Raw genomic sequence first — 12116 nt, 5'->3', positions numbered from 1 at the left:
CCCCTCTCATAAAATTTTTTGAGTGTTTGTAAAATACTATTTATATAAATACAAACAGAAGTACCAAAACCAAACAAAGGAAATGATTTGAAAACATACTAAATGTCTAACTTAAAAACTAACGTGGCTCACTCTTCAAAAATGCCAGGTCATGAACATAGTATGTTCAGCTTAAGGTCGAAGAACTACTCAAGGGCAGCAAACTTTCCTGTTGGTACTAGGGGAAAATTCTTTGAATACCAAAATCTGAATTAAATGAACATTTTAAATATAATTAGCAAAAGTTTGTCATGACATTCCTCTACAGAAGATAGTACACTGCCTGATAATACTACCTGAACTTAATTAGAACTTCATTAGATGAGTTTTCCCCTCTGCAAGTAAATTTTTTTTCTATACCAAAAGTAAAATACCCATTATGTATTTCTTGGTAACAGAACAGAAATTCAACATGGAAACAATTATTTCACACTTAAACATATTTGGTCCTTCTTCATCTGCATTAAATCTCATTCGTAATTTAACTGAACATATATTCCAAAATTGTATTTATTAATAAATGAAAATGTCTTCAAGGGGCAAAACTTCAGTGTCATATTAATATTTTTCAAGTTCTCATGTGTCAAGTGAAAGCAAGTAAATCCCACAAAATGGGGAAGGGAGATGCCTATACAATATACAAAGTAGATTCATTCATGCTTACCTCCCCATGTACTTGCTACCTGAGAAGCAGTTGACATTGAAAGTACAGGTGGGTGAAAAGTTGGCTGCTGCAAATCAAGCAGATCATTTGGTAGCTTTGATGTGCTAGAAAGATATTTTGAAAATATGATTTATTTATTAGACTTTGCTGTATTAGTCACCCCTCTCACCCATTCCAGTAAATAAAAACATTTTTTTAAAGTGAGAAAAAAGTCCCAATAATATAAATCTCAAAAGGGAGAAGAGTTTCAGCAAGATAAGAGTTGCACATCCCTCATATAACAGCATATTTCAAAGGAGACCTAGAAAATGATTCAAGTACCGTATCAAGTTTAGAGAGGATTCAAGTAATAATAGCCATTTTGGAAAGAATCAAGGTCTTGCCCAGGAAAAAACTAGTCTCTTTATTGAAAAGAACCTAGAACCTAAACAACATAATTCTAAATTATGAAATACATGACAAATTAGTTTTTCTAAAGAAATGTGTTTTTTAATATTTAAAGGACTCCAATTACATTTTCAATACCAAAACACCCACAAAATAAAATACCTATTAACATTACCTCTATTGCTTCAAATATCAAGCATATCAGTAATACAGGGAAAAAATTAAACATGCATATACGATATAAACTTGTAACAGAGCCACCCCATTACACAATACAACTTATATATATCTTACCATGAGACTTTTACGTGATTAAGAAACAGCTCAAATAAGATTCCAATTTCTAAGAACTGAGGCATTATTTGTACTTCAGCATAGTTTATTTTTTACTTACACTTATTCAAAAATAAAAAGTTTTGAAGATGTATCTTTTAGATGTAAAACATAGTGTTATAAGTAGATAAAAATACAAATGTATTTAGTGCTTTGGAGAAAAATACAGACTATGCAGTAAGTGTTACGTAATAGGCTGTAAGATTTGCCCTTAATTACTACTAAAAAGGTGAAAATGTTGAATGTATTAAGTGAAATAAAAATATTAGATCTTTATCAAATGATTTTTATCCTCAAATATTTAACATTCTTTTCTATTTACCAGCATCCTCTTACCCTGCTTAGACAGGCTTCTAAGATCCCTAAGACAAAAACTTAACACTTAATGGGTTTGATGTTATTGGGGATTAAGGAGAGTATTATACAAAAATCAAAACAAACAAAAAGACAAAACTGAAAGAAAGAAAAACACCTAACGAAATACAACATCTACTAAGACTTTTGGGAGCAGGCAGCAGTTGAGTTAAGTTACAATGAACTGTGACAGGAGTAGCTAAGTTGAAGGGAAGATCGTTTAAGGATAAGTTAATAAGTTAAAACAGCAACAACAAAATCAAAGAAAAACAAGCAAGCATCACTCTCCATGTGGCATTTACCATGCAATAAGCACTGTGTCCATGGGATTAAACCAGTCAATCCTAACTAAAGAAAATCAACCCGTAATATTCATTGAAAGGACTGATGCTGAAACTCCCAATACTTAGTCCATCTGATGCGAAGAGCCTGATCACTGGAAAAGACCCTGATGTTGGGAAAGACCGAGGGCAGGAAGAGAAGAGGACAACAGAGGATGAGATGGTTGGATGGCATCGCTGACTCAATGGACATGAGTCTGAACAAATTTCAGGTGATAGCAAACAAAGGGAAGCCTGGGATACTATAGTTCATGTGGCTGCAAAGAGTCGGATATGACAGCAAATGAACAACAAGCACCATGTTAAACCCTATATTAGTGATACTATGACCCTGACAGAGATGAAAACTCTTGGTCTTTACCCTACAGCTACTGAACCAGAAACTCTAGAGGTGGGGCTCATAAATCTGTGATTCTGATGTTGTCTAAGACTGAGAACCATGATCTGTACATTATCTTGTCTGGAAACTGAGATTTTAAAAAAAGAGATATAAGAAATAAACAAACCAGGATTCTTATACTCTAAATCACTTTAAGGTAAAACACAGGAGGGATTTTTAAAAAGCCAATTATTTTAATTTGCCTGGAATTAAAATATTTCTATTGTTAAGTAGCTTAAACTAGGCAACAGGATTACTGAAATTGGGTTGATAGGGTTCAATACCACAGAAATCTGGCAACTAACTCTTACTGTGTTTCAAGTTACCTAAGGGACTAGAAGTGAAAAACTTTATAAGTATCTAATGAAAGGATATTCTGAAATTACATATCATACATACATATCCAAGAGTTATACACAAGGTCTTGAACCATTAGAAGCTTCACAAATGTGCATAATAGTTAATTTTAATTTTTTTACAATGAAACATTTGCCAAGAGAAAAACCACCACTCTCTAACTGGTATAAATTTATCATTTAGCCATCTTCCATTTTTTAAATATTCAAAATATAAACTCTCATCACTTTGTATTTAGCTATTATTCACTACCACCGTTTACTACTACCTTCTTTGTGTGAATTCATGATTATGAAAATCTGGTATCAAATTAAACCTGAAAAGCTCTGCACAATTGATATAAATCTTTAAACCTAGGCATTCAAAGGTAAGCGTTAACTACTCCACCTACCTGTTAGAAGAACTAGGGGTAGAAAATATGTCAATGGCTGGTGCAGTCATTACACTCCCTGCTGAGGTGGACACAGGAGAGGCTGCAGTTGTTAAAGAGGTATGAGGTTTCTTTGCAAGTTCTTTTAGGCGCTGCTCCTGTTGAGAAAGGGCACTACCATAAGGAACCTAGAAACCAGACTGATCTGTAAGGCCTTTGAAAGAAAGTGTTCTCTAATTTTGTTTTGATAGCAGAAAGGTATTCTCTGTATTGTCAATTGTTCAATGTCAGGATGAAAAATTAAGACTACTAAATTTCATCTCGTTTGTACAAATATTTATTAAATACTCTTAGTCTGTATGTAAGTCCCAATTACTTTATGAGCATTTATACTTGCTTTTCCAAATAATTTAAGAGAATGCATACACCTACCTTTAAAGCTTTTAAACGAGCCTGTTCTTCCTCTAATGCTGCCTGCTTTTCCCTTTCATCCACTTTGGTAAGAGACAGGCCAGTGCTTGCCAGGGAAGAGACTGCGTTGGAAAGTGTTGTTGCCCTAGGATAATCAGACAAAAGTAATTCAGTTTTTGGCCAAACATTTCACATTACATCCTGGTTACAAAATGGTTTAGCAGGCTAGCCATGGATAGATACTGTAATTATGAACTAAACCTATGGAGTCAACATCAGTACTTCAGAAGAAATATTCTACCCACTCATCTAGAGGATTATTAAGAAATTAGCTGATTTACACATACATTCATTTATTAATATTTTTAACTAAATGGTAGATTTTGGAAAGGATTTGGAAAGGATTCACAATAAAGGTGAAGGACACTGCCTCTTCCAAGCCCGAGGGAGGGATCCAATGCACTGGAAAAGAGTTCACATACTTCAGGGAAAACCCTGACAGGTAAAACATAGTGAATTTCTCATTAAGAAGTGACCTTCCACTAATTTACAACCTGGGTTTTGGCAGTACTACTACAGAACATGAAAATACAAGAAGTGGCAGTAAATAATGCATATGTAGATATGCTTCCCTTATAACATCCCCCAAAGATGTCATTCCCAGAGGACCCACATTTTCTCCCAAAGGAAGACTAATGTCATCCCAGTCACCAGTCCATTTGGCACCTCCTTTCTATCTGCTACCCTTTTGCCAAGCTGGAATTTTCTTTTCAAACATACTATATTTGCACATGCATATGTAATTCCTCATTCCTCACTAGTGGATTCACAGCAAGCCATCTCCTTTCCCTTAGATCAAAAACTTACTAAGATCATAAACCCCAACATTTAATTTCCATATGTTAATTCTAGGCAAAATAAACATGTGTGGTAAAGAATTCTAACCTGAAACTACTCCTCAGTGACTGCTATTAATTTTCTTTTTATCACACACCAAACACCATTAATTTCTACTCTAAGTAAACAAGTAGAAAAACTACTTAAGTTTTATATAAAAATCAATTTTATAAATAAGCCAATATAAAGATAAAACTCTGAAGACAAAGGAAGAGTAATACTGTTCTAAAGAGATTTGAAAATATTAAGAGACTAAAAAAACACACAAGGTAAATTGGTATACCTGAAGCTACTTGGCTATGTTTTGCCATTACTTTCTCAAATAATTGGGCCTTATATTTCTAAAAACCTATTATACAAAAGTTTTTCTTCTACTAACCAATACAATAACAACATTACAAGGTCAATGAGATGATCTATATTAGTTATGATTTGCCAGGTTCATTGGTCTTAGCCTTGGAAATCAGCTAAAAGTTTAAAAGAATGATGAAAATATGTCACCAATCACCCCCAAGAACTGGCATTAGAGAAAGATGGTGAAATCTTATGTTGGACATCCTAGTTCTGAGTCCCTGAATTACTACTGCATACTTCACAGGGTTATTTGTGAGGGTCAATCAAATCTGTAAAAAGAGGCTTATAATATACCATATGAACCCATGCATTTCATCTTTAAGAGAAATACTAACATTATGAACATCATTCTAAACCACAGTTACTGTCATCATCTTAACAAATGCTGACATTTACTGAAAATAGAAACTGCCACAAAAATTTACATGTATTAATCTTTAAGAGCAACTCTCTGAGGTTGATACTATTAATAAACTTGACTTATAAATGGTGAAATCAAGATAAAGAAAAATTAAATAACTTGTAACTTCAGCTAGACTCATCTACTACTTTCTCAGAAACAGCACTACCTCTCTTTGCCCCACAAAGAATAATAATGTACCTGCTTGCAGCTGTAGAATCTTTGATTTTCTTTCCTTCCAAGGAAGCTAAATGTTGTTCCAAAGCATCAAGAAGACTACTGGGGGCCTAAATTGTACAAATATTAAGACTTTCATGATAATCACACCATTACTCAAAGTAAATCAAGAATCATCTAATACAAGAAAGAAAAATAGGTATATTCCCCATGAATGAATTAACAGCGGCATTTTAGCTATCTAAGAATGACACTATTTTTTTATTACATAAGCATCATCTGGTAAGAGTATTAACAAACAATCAAAGCTATAAAAACTAAGTCTATGTGAACATAAGACATTAAGAAAATCCCGCAATATTTTAATATTTAACTTATTTAAATTTTAAATAAAAACAATCCTAAAAGCTGGACGTATCGTTGAGTGAGCTCCAATAAATACTGAGTAACTCAAAGTGTCCAAACACTGTTTTGAAACTGACAAATGAAAGTGAAAATTAACATCAAGGAAACAAAAAATCATAGTGAGATACAACTTCTTACTCACTAGATGGTTACACAGACTAACAACATCAAATGTTGAGGATACAGAGCAAATATAACTGTCATACAATGCTGGTGGGAATACGTCTACCTTGAAAAAAGACATGGATTTTTTTTTTTAAAGAAAGCTAAATATACACCTACCTTAATTACCCAATTCCATTTCTAACTATTTAAGAGATAAGCATATCTCCACAAGAAAAGACTTGTAAGCAGCTTTATTTGATGGTTTAGTAGCTAAGATGTGTTTGACTTTTGCGACCCAATGGACTATATCCTGCCAGGCTCCTCTGTCCATGGGATTTCCCAGGCAAGAATACTGGAGTGGGTTGCCATTTTCCTTCTCCAGGGGATCTTCCCAATCCAGGAAACAAACCCAAGTCTCTTGTATCTCCTGCACTGCAGGTGGATTCTTTACTGCTGAGACACCAGGGAAGCTCCAGCTTTATTTACAACAGTTAAAAAACTGTAAATAATCCAAAAATTTCCAAATTTTCCAATTTAGAAAAGAGATAAAACTGTGGTAAATTCACATGATGGAATACTATTCAGCAATTAAAAAGAATTAATTAATGGTATATCTAACATATAGACAGCTCTCAAAACATGATGAGCAAAAGAAGCCACACATAAAAATAGTCACATGATTCCATTTATGTTAAATTCAAAAACTGATAAAAATTACTCTATTAGAATTCAAAATAGTGATTTGTGTGGAGCGGATTAGGGGTGACTAGAGGGGGACAGAGGCTGATGGAAACAATTTACATCTTAAGTGGTGTGTTGATTATACGAGTGCTTACGGTTATCAATCCTCATTCAAACAGATATTTACCTCAATTTTTTTTTAAAGACTAGCTTGAAACCCTCCGTCTATGTGTCAAATCTCAACTGAATATGAACAGTTAATTACTTATTTTCCAAAGGAAACCTTTTCAGTGAGCTGAAAAGGAACTGTGCACTACTTTTTAAGTAAAGCAAATACATCAGTGGCATTCACTTACACCAAATATTCTCTAGGATTTGATACAAAGTTTCTGAATTACACCTATCCAAAAGCAGTTGGAAGAGACAGTGCTAGCTAATTTCTGTGTCAACTATGACCTGAACAACTTCCTTCATCCTGTATTTTCTCTCTCTATATCAAGCCCTTAGCACAAGACAGACATGGTAGGAAACGTGAACTTCTGTGTTGATCTGAGGACACATGTGCAATCCCTCAACCCCAACAAATCAGCAGCCCAACTATTTCCACTTTTTAAAAATTTCCACTCGTGTATAACTACCATCTTTCCTAAAGTATAATACCATGCATACTAAAGTACAGACACATATGATAGTATGGCCTGAGGTTGATCTTTTTACTTTTAAATTTATTTATTTTAAACTTTTTATTTATATCGGCATATAGCCCATTAACAACGCTGTGATAGTTTCAGGTGGACAGCAAAGGGACTCAGCAATATTATATACATGTATCCATTCTCACCCAAACTCCCTTCCCATCTGAAACTGTCAAATCAGCTTATACTGTTCAAACAATGACTCTTAGCCTATAGCAATAATGTGCTCAATCTTAATCAGGTCAATTATTTCATGTGGGCATATACAAAAATTTTTATTTGCATACAATTCATAACTAGATCTAGTATATACCCTTAGCCTGGAGATCAAAGAGATGAATCAGAACAAGTGAGTACAGAGAAAAACAGTAAGAACCATTAACAAGCAAAGTATTTAAAAGAATCCCAGAATGACTGAAAATAAGGTAAAAGAGATAACTACTGAGGAGAGAGTTAATACATAAGGGTAGTTTATGCCAGGTCCTTTCATTCTTAATACTCAATAAACAAACACCAGAAAAGGCCAGAAAAAACTGCAGGTTTAAAGTTTCCTTCCTAAAATTTTTTTAAGATAAGGATAATAAAAAATAATATTATAGTAGCTAACACTGAGTGCTTAATGTGCTAAATGTTTTTTAAGTCTTAACTCTTAATCCTCCCAACTGAGGCAGGTGGGTATTGTAATATCTACATTTTAGAAATAATGAAACTGAAGCAGAGAGTAACTTCCCTAGATCACAGGGCCAGCTGGTGCCACAGGCAGGACTCAAGAGCAATGTTTTGAGGTTTATACTGATGCTTTTGAACTGTGGTGTTGGAGAAGACTCTTGAGAGTCCCTTGGACTGCAAGGAGATCCAACCAGTCCATCCTGGACTAGAGATCAGTCCTGGGTGTTCAATGGAAGGACTGATGCTGAAGCTGAAACTCCAATACTTTGGCCACCTCATGCGAAGAGTTGACTCATTGGAAAAGACCCTGATGCTGGGAGGGATTGGGGGCAGGAGGAGAAGGGGATGACAGAGGATGAGATGGCTGGATGGCATCACCGACTCGATGGACATGCGTTTGGGTAAACTCTGGGAGTTGGTGATGGACAGGGAGGCCTGGCGTGCTGCAATTCATGGGGTCGCAAAGAGTCGGACACGACTGAGAGACTGAACTGAACTGAATCTATCTACCTGAGTCAAAGAGCCAAAGTGGAAGGTTTCAAACTGGAAAAACAAATCCTGTGTAAGATAATTCTCTACCAATAGTACAGTGAAGATTCTGTTTTTAAAACACCATTCTCTAAGTTCAGTTCTTACTTTTTGTGGGGGGGAGGGGGGCGGGTATGGTAATGATGATGAGAAACAGAGACTAAAAGGGAATAAACCAGAAGAACAGCAGAGTACTGGCTGGTTCCACCAAGAAGAAATGAGTAGACTTTTATATGGTTATAATGTTAGAACAATCAGCAGCAATATATCAAAACATTAAAAATCAAGAAAAATTCCACTGATCTTGACAGCAAGAGCTGCATATTATTCATCTTTGTACCCTTCAGACCTAGTAGAACACAGCAGACACAGACTGACATTACAACAATACTTACCTGTGAAAGATCTGGTATATCACCTCTGTCAATTCCAACTTGCTGTAAGAAGAAGCAGCATCGTATTTAATAGACAAAATTACAATAAGGGGTTTCATAAGTAAAATTTAGAAAATAACATTTATGACTAGTACTATAAGCAATATTTTAGGAAGAATTCTTTAATCCCCACAGATATCATTCAATACTTCTAAAGACTTAGGTATTATGTGATGGCTCTAAAAGTTCTAACAGGAGGGGAAGGAGAGCTGGAAATTCAACAAGGCTACTAAGTTACCATCTCCACATCCTCAAAACACCTAAAGAAGCTACCTTGTCACAATCTGAAAAATTCATCATTTCTGTGACAAAAACACTACACCAAGAGTTAGAAAGGCTGACCATGAAAAAGCCTGTTGGAGCATAAGAAGAAGTTACGGAACAAACCTAACAACAATGACTCACTCTTTCACCATAAAGTACACTTTCCCTGCAGTCACCACAGATTTCAAACCTACATTCACTCAAGCAGGACAGGTTTTATACAAATACCAAGTGATATTTAACCAGGATATAACTGTCCCCACAAAGCAATCCCAACACACTTTCATGATGCTCAGGTACTAGGCAAATTCCAGCAAAGAAGACAAAAACCGTTCTTATTTATTCCAAAACCCTAATTTAAAAATTCTTTTCCCTCCAGTGAAAATAGTCATATTTATGCTATATGACTATTTCATTTTCTAATCACTCTCCCTTTCTTTTCTCAACCTTTTAAGGGCCAATTCCAGAATGGTATCAGTAGAAAATTTGATAAAATAATTCATACTAAGATCTTCAAAGCTAATCACTGAATGATATATTTGTCATCTTCAAACACATTTGAAAAAGTTACTTGAGTCTTCACTCCAAGAACTAAGGTCTCATAATGAAACTGCGAGCCCAAAGACCACTTCATCAAAGAATATTCTTAAGGTAGGGGAGTATTCCTATGGAGTGGATGGTCCATTCCATTGCAGGGTACGACCAGCAGATCTGGAGGCGAATAAAGGCTTAAAACTTAAGTCAGTATATACAACTTATCAAATGCAAAGAACAAAAGCCAAAGGGAAAGGTCAACAAAGTAAACGTATTTAAAGAATTTACTAGAATCATCATAAATACTACTTCTTTCTGGTTTTTGCACGTGACTGACCCTAAAGATATGGGGGAAAAATTGATTTCTCCTTGAGAGATATTTTAAATCAAAATAAATTTCAGTATACTTCATAAAATAGTTTTAACACCACAAAGCTATTTTCTTCAAAGGTCTCATCATCTTTTTATATCTTACTCCACCTGCTACAGAATAAAACATCACTACAGTAATAGAGGCAGAATCACCAACTTGCCAGTTTCAGATGAACTACTTCGATATTACTGATCAATAATATAATGTATTCATCTTTTAGAATTACCCTAACAAGACACCTCTGGTAATAATAGGTAGATGGAAGAGAAAGGGAAAACAAAAACTCTTTAAGTGCTGCCCTTGTGGAAGCAAGATGATGCCTATAAGCATTACCACAACTACCTTCTGTGACTCTCAGAAACTCATTTTTCAAAAAGATTTACAAAATTAATTATTCTATAACCTACATTCATAGCTTTCATAAACAATGACAAACAATAAATGCATTAAGTTCACTTCTGAAGGGAAGAAAACATTCTGAACCATATGGCTCTGGTTGCAAGTCTTACTGAAGGAAGGAGAGCTGCACTAACATAGAATATTCTTTACCACATTTAATAGAATAAATCTTCTACGATATACAGCCAATTCCAAACATAAAAATCACCACCATCTACCTGATTTTACAGAGAAAGCATTTAAAAATTAGGTTACTTTTTCGTATTCAATACTAGATTAAACACACAGGGTAATACTCAATGTTATATCGTATTCATACGATAACATGAATATGTATACGTATAACGTATATGTATTTATGTATGAATACATATAATGTATTCATAACAGCACAGAATGCGATATAGTGTAGTGTTATAACTGAATATGTACCTTACTATATTTAAGACACTTCTTTCACTTGGGTAAAGACTGATTTCTTTGAAATGTACACTTAAAGACAAAGAAACCAAGTTAAGAGATACAGTCATTTAAACACAGTTTACCTCTGCAACTTTGAGAAACTCTGAGATTCTAGTCATCCTAGTCAGGAACTTCTTATAGATGTCAAGACCTTCTTTGCACTGGTTCTTTTTCATATCAAAATATTTTTCTGCCAAAAACAGATTATAAACATACTTTTATTCATATCAAAATATAATACTCAAAAGAGAAAAAAGATTTAAAACAGCCGATGGTATACTGATGTCTCAGAAAACACATTCACCCTACAGAAAAAAGTGTTAAATTAGCTTAGGTATTCAAAGCAAGTTAAAATAGAGATGCTGCTATATTAAAAATTAAGAAATTATGATTTTACTATTACCAGTTTTTCCTACAATACTTCTTCCCTAACAATTCTCTAAGTATAATTTGCATGTTAATATAGATCACATTTGACTCCATTTAAAACAGTGCTAAATGCCTATTTCCAAATACTCTAAATAATATTAAGAAAGATGGCAACTTTTCTAAGTCCAGATGTCACTTGGAAAACTAATTTAACCTACATAAACAGCAGTAAAGAGCTTAATTTATACCAAGGTGGGAGACTATACTTTCTAAAACTTTGTAAAAAACTTTCCATTTTTCACTTGTGGGAAAAAAAAAAAAGTTTCCCTATCTCCATGGATTAAAGCATCCCTAAATGAGTTTGTATTACCCCTGCCTATGAAAATCAAATTTAAATAAATTCTTTTAAAAAAATTACTGAAAAGGGAGAACATATATATTTGAGTAAATATATCTGACATCTTGACACTTGATACTTTGACACTCTTTGCAGTATTACTTTTCTACTCCATTCAAACTCCATTGAAAAAAAGTAGCATCTCTAGGCAAAACTGAATGCCCTATATACGTAATACACAACAAAGCACCACATACTCCTAAAATGCCTCAAATGTAAAAAACATCCTTTAAAAAAGTATTTATTTTAAAATAATTATCAATCTAAAAATTAGGTTTCGAAAAAAGTACCAATTTTACAATTAAAAATTCATTTTGGAATAAACTGAGGAAATTATT

At 34.0% G+C, this 12116-nt stretch overlaps 1 protein-coding gene across 18 annotated transcripts in view; it reads right to left on the bottom strand.

The window, feature by feature from the left end:
- Positions 1–12116, bottom strand: part of PICALM (phosphatidylinositol binding clathrin assembly protein) — a 103472-nt gene that overhangs the window by 36650 nt on the left and 54706 nt on the right. For all 18 annotated transcript variants that reach the window (XM_070782965.1, XM_070782968.1, XM_070782967.1 and 15 more), the window contains exons 7-12: positions 11096–11202; positions 8942–8983; positions 5488–5573; positions 3657–3780; positions 3246–3382; positions 704–807 (exon numbers count right to left, since the gene is read on the bottom strand). In XM_070782965.1, the coding sequence (XP_070639066.1) occupies positions 704–807; positions 3246–3382; positions 3657–3780; positions 5488–5573; positions 8942–8983; positions 11096–11202 (600 nt within the window). The remainder of the gene's footprint in view (positions 1–703; positions 808–3245; positions 3383–3656; positions 3781–5487; positions 5574–8941; positions 8984–11095; positions 11203–12116) is intronic.

Source organism: Bos indicus, chromosome 29 (genome assembly GCF_029378745.1).
Source record: "Bos indicus isolate NIAB-ARS_2022 breed Sahiwal x Tharparkar chromosome 29, NIAB-ARS_B.indTharparkar_mat_pri_1.0, whole genome shotgun sequence".
NCBI classification, from domain to species: Eukaryota; Metazoa; Chordata; class Mammalia; order Artiodactyla; family Bovidae; genus Bos; species Bos indicus.
Note: the sequence above shows the minus strand (reverse complement) of the source record. Positions and strands in the feature narration are given on the sequence as shown.